A 15,308-nucleotide genomic window follows, 5' to 3' on the forward strand; every position below is an offset into this window, starting at 1 on the left:
GGCGCAGGAAAGGATCTATCTGGATATTTGAGAAGATCGTAGCCATCAAGAAGAGTTTCAACTTGAAGTTTCCAGGTGAGGTAATTTGAGGGTAAAAGCTTGGTGACACTGTTGAGGGGTGATGCAAGTGAAGAGTTTTGATGGCTCATGAGGGTTGCTAATAGATGAGGAGTTGTCGTTGGCCATGGAAGGCAAAAAGAAAAGAAGGAGTGACGTCTTATGTTGAAGAAGATAAAAAAAACGGAGAGGATCGTGTTAGGCTAATACTACTTTTGAATGAATTGATTATATAATTGGATTACAGTAGTATAAATATACAAATTGATAACTTAATTGAAAAAATTAAAGAAATAAACTTCACCAATTTAATATTAATTATTAAAATATCAATTATAATAATTAATATTTAGTACTAATAATTAAACTAAATAAAAAAATAAATATAAAAAATTAACTAATAAAAACTAATTATTACAATTTAAAACTAATTATTATAATTGATATTTAATCTTATTAAACAAATCATTGAATTACTACGGTAACATGGTATAAAAATATTAAATTCAAAATTTAAGAACCGTTTTTTAAAAATAACTTTGATCTTAAATTTAATATTAGAAAATAAATTATTTTCTTAAAATTTAAAGGAAAATTGCAGCCAGAAAACACACAAGAAAAAAAAAATCTGTATATTTGACTAGAACTTAGTGGATTGGAAGCGGTTTGTGCTTTGTGTGCTTTCCATTTCCGGAGTCCATCACAGTGACAGTTAACATCAGACACACTCCATGGCTTCTCACGGCGAACATCACCACCACCACCATCATGGTCATGGTCATGATCACGATCACGAACATGATCATGACGGTGAAAAGGGAGAGGGGAAGTCATGGGTAGGCAAGGATGGTAGGGTGTACCACAGCCATGATGGTCTGGCGCCTCATTCTCACGAGCCCATCTACTCTCCTGGCTTCTTCAGCAGAAGAGCCCCTCCTCTTAACAGGAATTTCAACGAAAGAGCCTTCACTGTCGGAATTGGTGGACCTGTCGGCACTGGGTGGGTTTCTCTTTCTCTGTCTATGCAGAACCCTTCAAAAGTTAAACCCTTTTTCATTTTCATGGCAATGCAGGAAAACAGCTCTCATGTTGGCCCTTTGTGAATTCCTTCGGGATAACTACAGTCTCGCTGCTGTGAGTTTTTCCACCTTCTCTGTCTTCCAATTTTACTCTTAATTTGACAAGCAAAACAAAAAGAATGTGCTTTGCTTTCTTGTTTGTTTCAGGTGACTAATGATATATTCACCAAAGAGGATGGTGAGTTCTTGGTGAGGCACAAAGCTCTTCCAGAAGAAAGGATACGCGCTGTGGAAACTGGGGGCTGCCCACATGCTGCCATTCGGGAAGACATTAGTATTAATCTTGGACCTCTGGAGGAGCTTTCTAACCTCTTCAAAGCAGACATACTTCTTTGTGAATCTGGGGGAGGTATTTTTCTTTATCTAATTTTTAATTAATTACTACAATTTAATTAAGTTTACTCACATGTTATTAAGTTTATTCACTCTTATAAACACATGATCTTTGGTTGCTATGTTTAGGATCTAGTTAACATGTTTTGGATGATTTTTACATTAAACCAGATGTTGAACAAGCTAAACGATTGTTTGTATGAATTAGTTATGTGTGTTCTGAGATATGTAATTGATTTTTAAATTAAGTTAGATCCCAAGAGATTTGGATATTCACTTGAGTTTCGTTCTTCTACAGATAACCTGGCTGCCAATTTCAGCAGGGAATTGGCTGACTACATAATTTACATAATAGATGTATCTGGTGGTGATAAAATTCCTAGGAAAGGTGGTCCTGGAATCACACAAGCCGATCTGCTTGTAGGTGCTATTTGCATAGATCTTGCACTGTTGTTGTTACAGATCCATCAATACCTGTATACAATCCTTGTTGCAAGATTTTAGAATATGATTGTGGAACTGGTTGGACTTTATTCCAGGTGATAAACAAGACTGACCTTGCTCCGGCAATTGGGGCTGATTTAGCAGTGATGCAGCGGGATGCTTTGCGGATGAGAGATGGAGGACCATTTGTCTTTGCACAGGTTAGTTAAGAACATCATTTATTGGAACAATGGTGTTATAAATCTTAATTGTGGCGTGATACACTTAAACCCCATGGTATATCCAAGTTTCAGCTTTTCACTTAGCCCTGCTGTGTCCAGTTTTTGCATGCTTTGTGGCAATAAATATACAGCAGTGAACATTCTATTGGCAATACTGTGCTTTCTCTTACATGTTATTTTTTAAGTTACAATGCTTGCTTGTAACGTCTGGAATGTTTATAACACTTACCTTTTTGACTTTGGTTTTTGATTGCATTTTTCCCTTGCTTAAACAAACTTCGACCTGTTGTCTTACACCAGTAATCAGTTCTCCACATCATGCACGTGTTCTAATGCAAATTTGTATATAGATCCCAATTATGATTCACTTCCTTTTAGCATTAAAGTAATATCAAAGCTGGTTGTGAGCTGCACCTTATTCAACCCTTACTGGACTCTTTTTTTCAGTTTTCCAATTTCTAGCATCCCAATCAAACTGTTTTTTATCACTCATAATCTTCATCTTTATCATGGTCTTGAACTACAAACAATCCTTTAATTTTTCACCTCTTTTCTTCTCAACTTGATTTACAAATGTATGTGCAGGTAAAGCATAAGGTTGGAGTAGAAGAAATTGTGAATCATGTCTTACAGGCGTGGGAAGCAACGACAGGGAATAAACGTCATTAACGTGTCTTTCTAAAATGGTTTTCTTTCTGTCGCATATTCTGATAGCATGTCGAGAAACAACTTTCCGAACATTCTTGTTCCTGCATGTTACCATAACAATTTCATCAAAGTGTTACTGCTTGGACCTAATTAATCTTTGTTACTGTCGTCAAATGGATTGTTGTTGTTTAAGAGTTACACAAATGTCAAACAATGTGGAAGTTGAACATCAAGATAATACAAGCTTATTATGAAAAGGTCATAAACCAAGACAAGAACAACAAGATATATTCAACAATTGGAAGGAAAACCACGACAATATACTAAAACAATATCAATGTGTAGGATAAGTTGTCGAAAATAATTTTTGATTTATTAATCATATTGTGTATTGCTTTGTAATATCTTGCAATTTAAATTTACCAAAATTTATTCAATAATTTTTAACATTTAAAAAATTTATGTTACCGAAACTTAAAAATAGGAGAATCACCTGATCGTAGATACAGCTTCAGCCAACTAAGAAACCGATCAATCTGAATTTGAAGAGGTGGCTGCAAATGGAGAGAGAACTTTGAAGGAATTAGCTAATCCAGATATTGGATGCAAACCTTTGTGCGTACTGCTGCCACAGTTGCAGGAAGGCGCAATCAGTTATGAGATGAAGAACTGATCAAGATGAAGGCCTTCCCATTTTCTCTCTGTGACATTGCAAAGGATTGGCTGTACCTTCAACTTACCCCAAATTACAATTTGGAATGAGATGAAAAGGAGGTTTCTGAATAAAATTTTCAAAATTCCACCATTTATTATCTCTTTGCTATTTTCTTAGTATTCTTTATTTTTCTAGATTTTAGAGATGTATTTCACTTACCTACACTATTCAGAACATTCTAAAACTTTTTGTGGTATTGTCTAGTAGTAAGTAGAGATTTTACGTGATTTAAAATTTTAGATTCTTTTTAAATGTAGAACATTCCAGGCATTGCATATAGCTAGTCATTTCTCATAGTTCATTGTTTCACTATTTTTCCGTTTTCTCTGCTGTTTCAATCTTTCACTGTTCACTGCTGCAGTTTTCAGTATGATGCTGTTCTCAGCCAAATGTTACTCCTCATGGTGCTATGGAAATTAAAGATGAAGTTTCCAGCACCAATATCCGATCAGCTTGGTGAAATTTTAATGTGGCAAAACAGATCAGAAGAGCTATAACTGGACTAATAGGATAAACCCCAATAGTAATAAAGGGAGTGAGATCGATCTTGTTGTAAGGAGTCCACAATAACTGAAAAAATTGTCATCAATCACAGCCAACAAATGTTCTTAAGATTCAATGTAAGTATGACTTAAGAATCTCTTTGGGCTATAACTCATCTAACATCTTTCTTATTAGAGCTATTGTACTCGTAGGTGGATGTTGCCTTTGCATCGATACAGAATACCACCTTTCATTTAGATCACAAAAATTATAATTTAGTCAAACTTACATTTAAGGAGGTAATTGTGTAGATAAAAGTATACCTTTTCTGTGAGTGGAAAACTAAGTCTTCTGGCAACGTCCTTCTCAGTTAGTAGGTCAACAGTTGGAGAAAGATTATTCATTCTCTCATTAGATCATGAGTGAGAGAAAGATTATCCATTTTCTTATTAAACGAATGTGTTCATATCATTAATTGGAGTGTGTTCATATTATTATTAAATGAGTATGGTAATGCACATTAAACAAATCCTAATAACATTTATTAATATATCAATTAAACGACTTTAGCAATATATATTATATTAGTCTTTCCATATATTTATTTGTATTTTTAGCAAGTTTACTCAAGATATGTATATATAGTTTATCTTTTATATTTTTTAGAAAGTCTATTCTATATTTTTGTGCATACTTTATCTTTGTATTTTTACAAATTTTACTTGTTACATTTTTATAAATATATTGACTTTCTAAACCTATAATTTTTTTTTACAATGATTCTATTTAAAACTTAATCACAAACTTACAAGCATTTATTATTTATTTTTTCAACTTCTAAATATCTTTCCATCAAAGGGTTAATGTATGTTTTTATTACCTAAACTTGGACCTAAAATTGAAATTTGTCAATGTCGGAAACATATCAATTATAATAATTAGTTTTAAATTGAATAATTAGTCTTTATTAACTAATCTTTGTATATTTACTTTCCCTTTATTTAATTTAATTGTTAATGTTAAATATCAATTATTATAATTGATATTAAAATAATTGATATTAAATTGGTGGAGTTTATTCCCTTCTAACTCTTTCCAATTAGGTTATCAATTTGTATATTTATAATATTGTAATCCAACGATCAAATCAATTTCATTCAAATACTTTCTATATGGTATCAGCGTAAAACGATCCTCTTCGTTTTTTTTTTCTTCAACACAGGACGTCACTCCTTCCTTTCTTTTTGCCTCCCATGGCCAAGGACAACTCTTCATTTATTAGCAACCCTCATGAGCCATCAAAACCATTCACTTGCATCACCCTTAGCAGTGTCACCAAGCTTCTACCCTCAAATTACCTCACCTGGAAACTTCAAGTTGAAGCTCTTCTTGATGGCTATGATCTTCTCAAATATCCAGATGGATCCTTTTATGCGCTGCCGATGACGATCTCCACCACCGGTGTACCTCCAACTCTGAATCCTGCTTATCAAACGTGGTGTCGACAAGACCGTTTATATATGGTGCTCTCCTCACCACTTTCTCCCCTGAAGTGGCATCCCTGATGTCTCAAACAACGACATCCCATGATCTCTGGACTCTTCTCCAACGCACCTATGCCAAGGCATCTCGCAACCACCTCAAGCAGTTAAAGGAGTGTCTCCACACGACGTCCAAAGGTACCCAATCCATCACCACCTACATGCATTCTTTGAAGCAAATTGCAGATCTCCTTGCCTCACTTGGCTCTCTTGTCTCCATTGAAGACATGACTGACCATGTCTTGCGTGACCTCGACGATGGTTATAGAGTTGTCATTACGGAGTCAATGCAAGGGACACTCCCATTCTTTTTTATGACCTCCTCGAGAAGCTTCTCATTCAAGAACTCTCCCTTGTTGCTGCTCAATGACAGGTTCATGCTCCCATGACAGCCTTGAATGCACAGACTCGACCCAACCATTATGATAAAACTCGATCTGGGCAATTTTCTGCATCATCAACTTCACGCCCTAGCAATCGCAAACCATTTCTTGGTCATTGTCTGATGAAGGTTGAAAAACAGTTATTTTCATATGTCAATTGGGACCAAATTACACCCTTTAGTACTCAGAATGAGCTTAGAATCAAGCAAAACTCAATAAATGATTCTCGAGAGAGTCAAAAGTTGTTTTTAGCGATTTTATGCTTATATGGCATTGTTTTGTAGCTAATTTGAGAAAAGTAAAGAATGGAGTGAAGATACAGGTCGCTGACTCAAGAAAAGAGCAGAAAAATGAAGTTTTAAAGAGTCGACGCACCGCCCGGCAGCATACTTAAACCGCCGGGCGGTCCAGGACGAGGAGTAGACACTGGCTTGGGCGCTGGGCGGTTTGAAGGCTTTTGGGAAACCGCCGGGCGACAGCGATTACCGCCGGGCGGTTCTGAGGCAAATTGGCAAACCGCCGGGCGACACACTTAAACCGCCCGGCGGTGGCTCGCTGGACTTGGGCCCATTTTCTGACGCGCTCCTCACCTATTTATACCCCTATTGCGATTTCAGAATCATTCTTTTGACAGGGGAGAACGGTCAGACCTAATTGTGCTCTCTGGGGAGAATCTCTTGGATGCTTAGGCTCCTTTTCATCTTTTCTAGAGTTTGCTTTTCCATTCTTCTTCCATTTTTCATCTAGTTTCACCATGACTATGGTGAACTAAACCCTATTGTTGTTGGGGAACACAATGTAATCTTTTGATACTCTCTCTTATTGAATCTCTTGATTATTTATATGGTCTCCATATGTTTTGATTGTTAATTGTTGGGTTATCATCTGTGCTTAAAGCTTTCATCGTTTAACTCATTCGATGTATTGATGTTTGTCTTTATTGATATGGGGACGTACAGTAATGACATGAACTGGTGAGTAATCTCTTGATTTTGCAATANCACCTAGGGATAGGGATAGGACGATCAATTGCGCTAACTTCTGTTTATAATGCGGTATTAATTACTAGGGGAGGCTAGGAATAGCAAGCCGGTAGTTAATATTAGGCCCTTTTCGCCGAGGGATCGGGTTAAGGGGAGGCTAAGAAAGTCGCATAACAATTGAATCAATCTAATAATCAAGGGTAGTATGTAAGAGAGAGTGGAATAAATGAAATTTTTAGTACCCAACAACATCCATTCATCCATTGTTTTCACTTGTCGATTGAATCAACCTTTATTTTGCATGTTAATATTTTTGCTCTCAAACCCAATTTATTAATTTTAATTTCTCAAGTCTTATTATTTTAATTCACGCGAACGAGGAAACCATAGGAGTCTCTTGGGAAAACGATACTTGGTCTTACCATTTATATTACTTGTACGATTTGGTACACTTGCCAATTTGTCAACATTGTCAGTGGTGCAATGTCAAGGGCCATGTTCTGTCTCAATGTCACACCTTCAAGCAACAACACTCTGGTGTCTCGATGCCTCTTTGTTCCTCTTCTGCTAACCCTAGACAGGTTCAGGTTCATACTGCAACCGCTAGCACTTCTCAAAATAATTTTCTGGTTGACAATGGAGCGATGCATCACGTCACCAATGATCTTGACAACGCGCTTCATCATCCGTACACGGGTCCAAACTCATTGTTTATGGGCAACGGTTCAGGTTTAAACATCACTCATTTTGGAACACTTTTCTTAATGATATATCCCTCTCCCACACTTTGTGTGTTCCTTCCATGCAACAGAAAATCCTTTTTATCTCTCAACTCACCAAACAAACTAACTTTTCTGTTGTTTTCTTGCCAAAATCTTATGTTAAGAACTTGCAGACAGGTCAAATAACCCATAAAGGCTCATGTGTGGATGGACTCTATCTCTGGCCAGCCAACTCTCCGTCAGTGCACTCTGTCCGCACATACTCCTCTGCTTCATGGCACCATAGACTTGGGCATCCCTCCTCTTTTATCTTCACATTTATTCAGCAACATTTTCTTTTGGGTTCAAATAAATTCCAGCAATCAGATTGCAACTCATGTCAAATTAATAAAGTCACAAACTTCCTTTCAATGAATCCACTCTTAAATCATCTTATCCTTTGGAAATAATTTTCTCTTATGTATGGACTTCCCCTGTTTTATCCATTGATGGTCTTCGCTATTATTTCATGTTTGTTGATCATTTTACTCGTTATATTTGGCTATATCCGATAAAACGTAAATTTGATGTGCAAACTTTGTTTCCCAAATTTAAGTCGCTTGTTGAAAATTTCTTTCATCGCAACATCAAAATTCTTTACATGGATAATGATGGTGAATATATTGGTCTTCGTTCATTTTTAAGCACTCATGGAATAAGTCATCACATCACCCTACCTCACATACCTGAACACAATGCAATTTCCGAACGCCGGAATCGGCACATTGCCGAAACTGGTCTCTCTCTTCTCCACCACTCAGGTTTGCCTCTCACATATTGGCCTCACACCATGACAACAACCGCCTATCTCATAAATCGTCTCCCAACACCAATTCTTGGGTACTAGTCACCCTTTTCCAAATTACTCAAAATTAGCCCGAATTATCAAAGTTAAAGTGTTTTGGTTGTTTGTGTTTTCCCTGGATTAAACCATATGCTAACCATAAACTTGCACCAAAGTCTGCTATGTGTGTTTTTGTAGGTTACTCGACGGATCAACATGCATACTTGTGTCTCGATCCAACCACAGGAAGGATCTACACCTCTCGCCATGTCAAGTTCGTTGAATCTTAATTTCCGTATACCTCCCTAGCACCTCAAGCCAGTCCAAGTGTAGAGCAACAACAAGGCCCACTTCAGCTTTCCATACTTCATCCTATAAACCAACCCATGGTCAGTACCACTCTAAACCCACCAGAGAAAATCTCGGCTGCCCCTTCATCTTCATCTTTCCCCAACTCCCCGACTTCGGCCCAACCCTCCACTAGACACTCTGAATCCCCCACATCACCTCCATCCTCACAATGTTCCATGCCACCATCCCAACCTAATGTCAACCCTAATAGGACACCCCAAACCGATGGAGGTGGCATCATCACCCGGTCCAAAAACAACATTGTCAAACCCCTCAAGAAGCTTAACCTCCATGTCCAACCCTCTTCTCCACCCAAGCCCAGCACCATCACCCAAGCTCTTCGTGACCCTGATTGGCGCTCAGCTATGCAAGCTAAGTTTGATGCCTTACACCACAACAACACTTGGGAACTTGTCAGTCGGTCCTCTACTCAAAATTTGGTTGGCTGCAAATGGGTTTTTCGAATCAAAAGACACCCGGATGGCTCGATTGATTGGTGCAAGGCTCGCCTAGTTGCCAAAGGTTTTCACCAATGCCGTGGTTGGGACTATACAGAGACATTCAGTCCGGTAGTTAAACTGGTCACCATTCACATTGTCCTCACACTTGCAGTTTGTCAAGGATGGTCCATTCACCAACTTGATGTCAACAATGCATTTCTTCAAGGGACGCTCAAAGAGGAAGTTTTCATGCTCCAGCCCCTTGGTTTCGTCAACAAAAGTTTCCCTGATCATGTTTGTCGCCTCAAAAAGGCACTCTATGGGCTAAAGCAAGGACCTCGCGCCTAGCATACGGATCTTCGAGTGTTTCTACTCTCTCTTGGCTTTGTCAATTCAACTACAAATGCATCTCTCTTCATCTACCAAAAACAAGGTTCCACACTATATTTATTAGTATATGTTGATGATATCATTGTCATTGGGAGTTCCTCTACAGAGCTATCCAACCTTATTTCCACCCTTGCTGCTTGATTTTCGCTGAAAGACCTTTATTTCTTGGGTGTTGAAGTAATTCCTTCCGCTACAGGATCATTTCTTTCACAAAGGAAATACATCACTGGTCTTCTCCATAAATCAAACATGGCTAACACAAAACCAGCATCCATTCCCTTGTCCGCCAGTGCTCAATTACTCCAGGATTCCGGTGATCTCTTAGCTTGCCCAACTGAGTATCGCGCACTCGTGGGAAGTCTTCAATACTCAAGTCTTACTCGCCCGGACATCGCCTTCAGCACCAACAAACTTGTACAGTTCATGCAACACCCCAGAACGACGCATTGGCCTGCCCTCAAACGGGTGCTCCGTTATTTGGCGGGCTCTTGCAACAAAGGTATCTTCATCTCAACAACTACTCCGCTAACCTTTCATGCTTACTTAGATGCAGATTGGGCGGGTGATAAGGATGATTATATCTCTACCACTGGTTATTTGTTGTATCTTGGTAGCACTCCCATCTCTTGGAGCTCCCAAAAACAACGCTCTGTTTCTCGTTCCTCAACTGAAGCAGAATACAAAGCCTTGGCTGACACGGCCAGTGAACTTCTATGGGTCTTGTCCTTGTTCACTGAACTTGGTCACATGCCCACAACCAATCTGGTTATTTATTGTGACAATCTTGGTGCCACAACTCTGAGTGTTAATCCTGTTTTTCACTCTTGGATTAAACATATAGCCTTAACCTATCATTTTGTTTGTAAAAATGTCCAAAAAGGCAAGTTTCGGGTTTCCTTTGTGTCTACTGATGATCAACTTGCTGACATACTCACAGAGTCTTTGCTTCATCCTCGGTTTAACTCATTACTATCCAAGTTCCATCTCTCTTCCAGATCGTCCAACTTGCGGGAGGATATCAATTACAATAATTAGTTTAAAATTGTAATAATTAGTCTTTACTAGCTAATCTTTGTATATTTACTTTCCCTTTATTTAATTTAATTCTTAGTGTTAAATATCAATTATTATAATTGATATTATAATAATTGATATTAAATTGGTGGAGTTTATTCCCTTTTAACTCTTTCCAATTAGGTTATGAATTTGTATATTTATACTATTGTAATCCAATGATCAAATCAATTTCATTCAAATACTTTCTATAGTTTGGTCTTCAAATTATAAAAATGAATAAATATAGTTTTTCTAACCCAATTGCATAAAATTCTATTAATGTGTTAAATGACATTTCATTTTGGTATTTGAATTGTTTATACCATTTGACATGTTTTCACTCAAATGTTAATCAAAAACACCATTTAGCACATAAAAAAAAATTAATGTATTATTGGATTAAAATAATTATATCCATTCACTTTTATAGTTTGGAGACCAAAATGTAACAAAATTTGAAATAAAAACAAATTTTACATCTAATTTTAGAAATAAAAAACAAATTTAACCCTTTAATAAATATAAAAATAAACACTAATCCATATATATGCACAAATTTAAATATAGTACAATAATAAAGAAAATAACAAATGTGACTAAGTAGAACAACAAACATATATATATTACCTATATAATTGCATATCACAACAAAAATGTAAAGAATTTAAATTTTAACTATTATATAACTATTACATAATTTTTATCCTAACTGTGAAGTATTTGTTTTAAATACAACCAAAATAATAATAATAAAACAACATATATAAAAACATATTGTTTACAATATCCAATTACAAATTTACAAAATAAAGTATCTTATTTATACAGTTAAAAAATAAAATGTAAAAGATAATCACTAGTGAAAAACGCTGATTAACGTCGGTTATTTTTGGCTTTTAACGTCTATTCATCAACCGACGTATAAACCGGTGATGTCAATGGGACATCAGACATCCTAACCACAGACGTCTATAATGACGTTAGTTAGTGCCAATGAACGACGTCGATAAACGTCGGTACTGGTTTGAATGGACATCTAAAGGCACTAATTAGACGTCGGACAAAGCAATAACCGACGTCTAAGAGCACATATAGACGTCGGTTTTTGCATTAACTGACGTCTAATACAGTGGTTGTGTTTTAGTGCAGTTTTGTTTCCGTCTTTGGATACCCTAGTAGCACAATCTCCTTTTGCTAGTTTCCCCCAAAAAAAAGCTTGCATCTTTTGAATTTCTTATGGTCCCTTCAACCCAAAACCGAACCTGGGTGGTTGCTTAGTTCCATTTTTCATCCGCAAGAGGGAAAAATCACGGTGAAACGAAAACTAGACAACGACGCAAGGTCATTTTTGGGTTGAAACGATCAAAAGAAATTCAAAAGACGCCGCTATTTCTAGGAGGCAGCTAGCAAATGGAGAATGTGTTACTACGTTATCCCAAGAAAGCAACAAAACTGCACTAAAACACAATACAAAGAAAGCAAATTTTAATCAGTTGAACCAGAAGATATAATCAATGAAAGACTGACAAAGATTAAAGGGTAACAATAAAAAGCACGCACCTGGAATGCAATGCTGCAAGAAAGAAAAAGGAGAGGAGGAAGACAATGACATTATCAGAAACAACAATGCAATGCCGCAAGAGATAAAAAGAAGAGGTGTCGTAAGCGAGAAAAAGAAGAGGTGAAGCAAGAGAAAAAGGAGAAGAGGAAGACGCGATATCAGAAACTGAATGCTGCGAAGAGTCTGCGGTTTATTTAAAATGAAATGAAGCGTCGGTTGATCAGGAAACCGACGTTTATAGTCACATAGACGTCGGGTATCTAACTAATATGATGTTCAAGTTAACATTAAAACTGACTTTTGAATACCCCTTAGACGTCAATTTCGAGGGGATCCGGCGTCTAGGAAGCTTAAACGATTGACGTTTGATTTCCTGTCAGGGATGTTGACGATAGTTGTGTTGGGGCGCCGACGTCTATAATGATGAACATAATTACTTACAGGCACATAGACGTCGCTTCCACTGAACCCCGACGTCTAAATTGAAGATTTTTTGTCTTCCTGCCTTCCATTCAGGCCGTAGATGTCGCCTTTTGACTACGCGACGTCTAAGCGCCTGGGAATTAGGTGAAGAACATTAATTGAAGCCCCATAGACGTCGGCCCCCCATGAACACCGACGTCAATGGATTGTCTTCTCACCTACCTCAGACCATTAGACGTCGGTTTGCGTCAATGTGGACGTCTACAGTGTAATAGACGTCACCTTAACCTAAAACCGACGTCTAGGTTACCAAGCTATTTACAATAATGCCACCGTCCACTCATATACGTCCAGTTACCAACAAACCGACGTCTATTGGGTGACGTTAAATAGCGTTTTTGCACTAATGAATAACACATACCATGACAGCTTCTAAGTTTAATTCTGAAAATCCAAATTGTCCTCTTACAAGAATTGGTTCTTAGACGTAATGATATGCTCCTCAAATAACACAAAAATTGTAGAAAGTTGACTGTATATGAATAAAAGAAACAACGAAACCTAATCACTGTGAACAAAGATAAGGGTTGATGTGAAGTTGGTGACGGTAAGGCAGAGCATAGAGCATATGGCGGTTTGGATCGATTTTGAGTTCAATATTATCAATTAAGTATAATTTAAATTTAATATTTAAAACTAATATACAACCATTTAAATTATTGGATAATTCAGATTAGGTAATTAATAATTTATAGGTTTTAGGTAAACAAAATAATATACATTTATTAGAAAAAAATGGTGTTATCAAAACAGATTATAATATCCTAATTCTAATAACCACTTAAGCGTATTAAATACAATAATTTTGTAAACAAAACATAATTATTACAAATAATCTTCATAGTCAAAAGTTGCCATAATCCAAAATAATGTAAAGTGTTAAATACACTTGTTAAAACATAAAATCATAAAAAAAAAAATTCTTCAAATTTCTATGGCTAATGTCATGTTACATAGTCTATTCAGATTAATAAGCATTGCATTCACATCTATTATGTATAACTCATTATATGATTATTGTAATAACAACAAATCACCACAATAAACAAATATAGCATCAAACACTAATACAACACTTATTTATCAGTTGTTATATCCTTATCACAATCATATCACATCAAATAGCATCAACACATAGAAGAATATAACAAGTAATATAATAACCATCCATACATCTTGTTATAAGGAATCCTAATCAACTCACTAGTTCTACACAACCTATCCATTAAAGATAATTTCTTGCAATACCAACCATCTCTATAAACATATCTCTTCTTCCAAACTTCACTGCACCATTCATGTTTATCAAAACAAGATCATTCGAGTGATCCTTCACTGCAACTTTAGACCTATCTCCTCTACTCATCGAGCTGCTCACATCAGCTTTAAACTCAGCATGAATCGGAACCCTACGGGCGACACATTTGTCCCTTTCTACTCCCTCGAAAGAGGAAAGGACAACACTCGAATCCTAATCTCTTCTAGAACCCTTTATGGACGAAGAGACCTATCTCTTCCACTATATCTTATAGATGAAGAGATCCACCTTTCTACCCTCCCAAAAGAGGAAATGTGACTACCTTTCTAACCCCACAAAAGAGGAAATGTGACTATCTTTCTACCCTTTTAAAAGAGGAAAGGTACAACCCCGGATTAAAGACGTATGGCAAGAAGACATGCCCAAGGACATAACCACAATTGTACCTCATTGTTAGTACCACAACATGACATTCACACTAATTCTAGATGGTTATCACATAAATCAATTTCACCAACATCTCATCCCTTGAGTTTCAACCCTAGGAATAACATATCCTACCCTTGTAACCATATCAGTTGACCCACAAAAGAAATAGAGGCTTTGATCTTAAGTGTAATTCCAACTAATTCCTAGACCATTCTTTACTCTTGACAAGTCAAGAGTAATCCTTTGAATATCTCAAAACTCACAGTTGGTTTACACAAATTTATCTATTTCCTGTCTAGACCCAAACTAATCCTAACTAGGTGTACCCATTGGTACTCGAAGAGAATACAATCCCAACAAATCTAGACAGCCATCATTATGTCAAATAACATCACATGCACACATTCAATTAGCTCATGAATGAAATACACCATCACACCAACCTGGACAACTATAAACCAACCACATAGCTTCACCTAAACCTATTCAGCAGGCTCATTATAGAATTCATAGCAATATTAATGACCAAACAGAATTGCAAAATTCCTTGACATAAGTCCATTCCAAACTGTCGTAAATTGTAATACCCAAGTCATAGAATTGCAGGACAAAGTCTAACACGTCTTGCAAGCTAAAAATATATAATGTTTCTATCTACCACACAATTAACATACACACTCCAACAATTAAACATTTAATCGTTACAATATATCATACAAATTGTCGCAAGATAATCCATAATATTAAACGTCCATTCCTCTCTTTTCATTGCAAGCAAAATTTAAACTAGTTTTAAGCATATTTCTTACATGAATTTCATATATATATATATATATATATATATATATATATATATATATATATATATATATATATATATATATATATATATATATATATATATATAT

At 36.4% G+C, this 15,308-nt stretch overlaps 1 protein-coding gene across 1 annotated transcript; it reads left to right on the forward strand.

The window, feature by feature from the left end:
- The first annotated feature begins 696 nt into the window (after positions 1-696).
- Positions 697-3,012, forward strand: LOC106766963 (urease accessory protein G). The gene is made up of 6 exons (XM_014651765.2): positions 697-1,057; positions 1,131-1,191; positions 1,284-1,485; positions 1,768-1,889; positions 2,009-2,113; positions 2,720-3,012. The coding sequence occupies exons 1-6, from the start codon at positions 789-791 to the stop codon at positions 2,801-2,803; spliced, it is 843 nt and encodes a 280-aa protein (XP_014507251.1). The 5' UTR covers positions 697-788; the 3' UTR covers positions 2,804-3,012.
- The last annotated feature ends 12,296 nt before the right edge of the window (positions 3,013-15,308 follow it).

The sequence above is a fragment of the Vigna radiata genome, chromosome 7 (assembly GCF_000741045.1).
Source record: "Vigna radiata var. radiata cultivar VC1973A chromosome 7, Vradiata_ver6, whole genome shotgun sequence".
Taxonomy (NCBI): domain Eukaryota; kingdom Viridiplantae; phylum Streptophyta; class Magnoliopsida; order Fabales; family Fabaceae; genus Vigna; species Vigna radiata.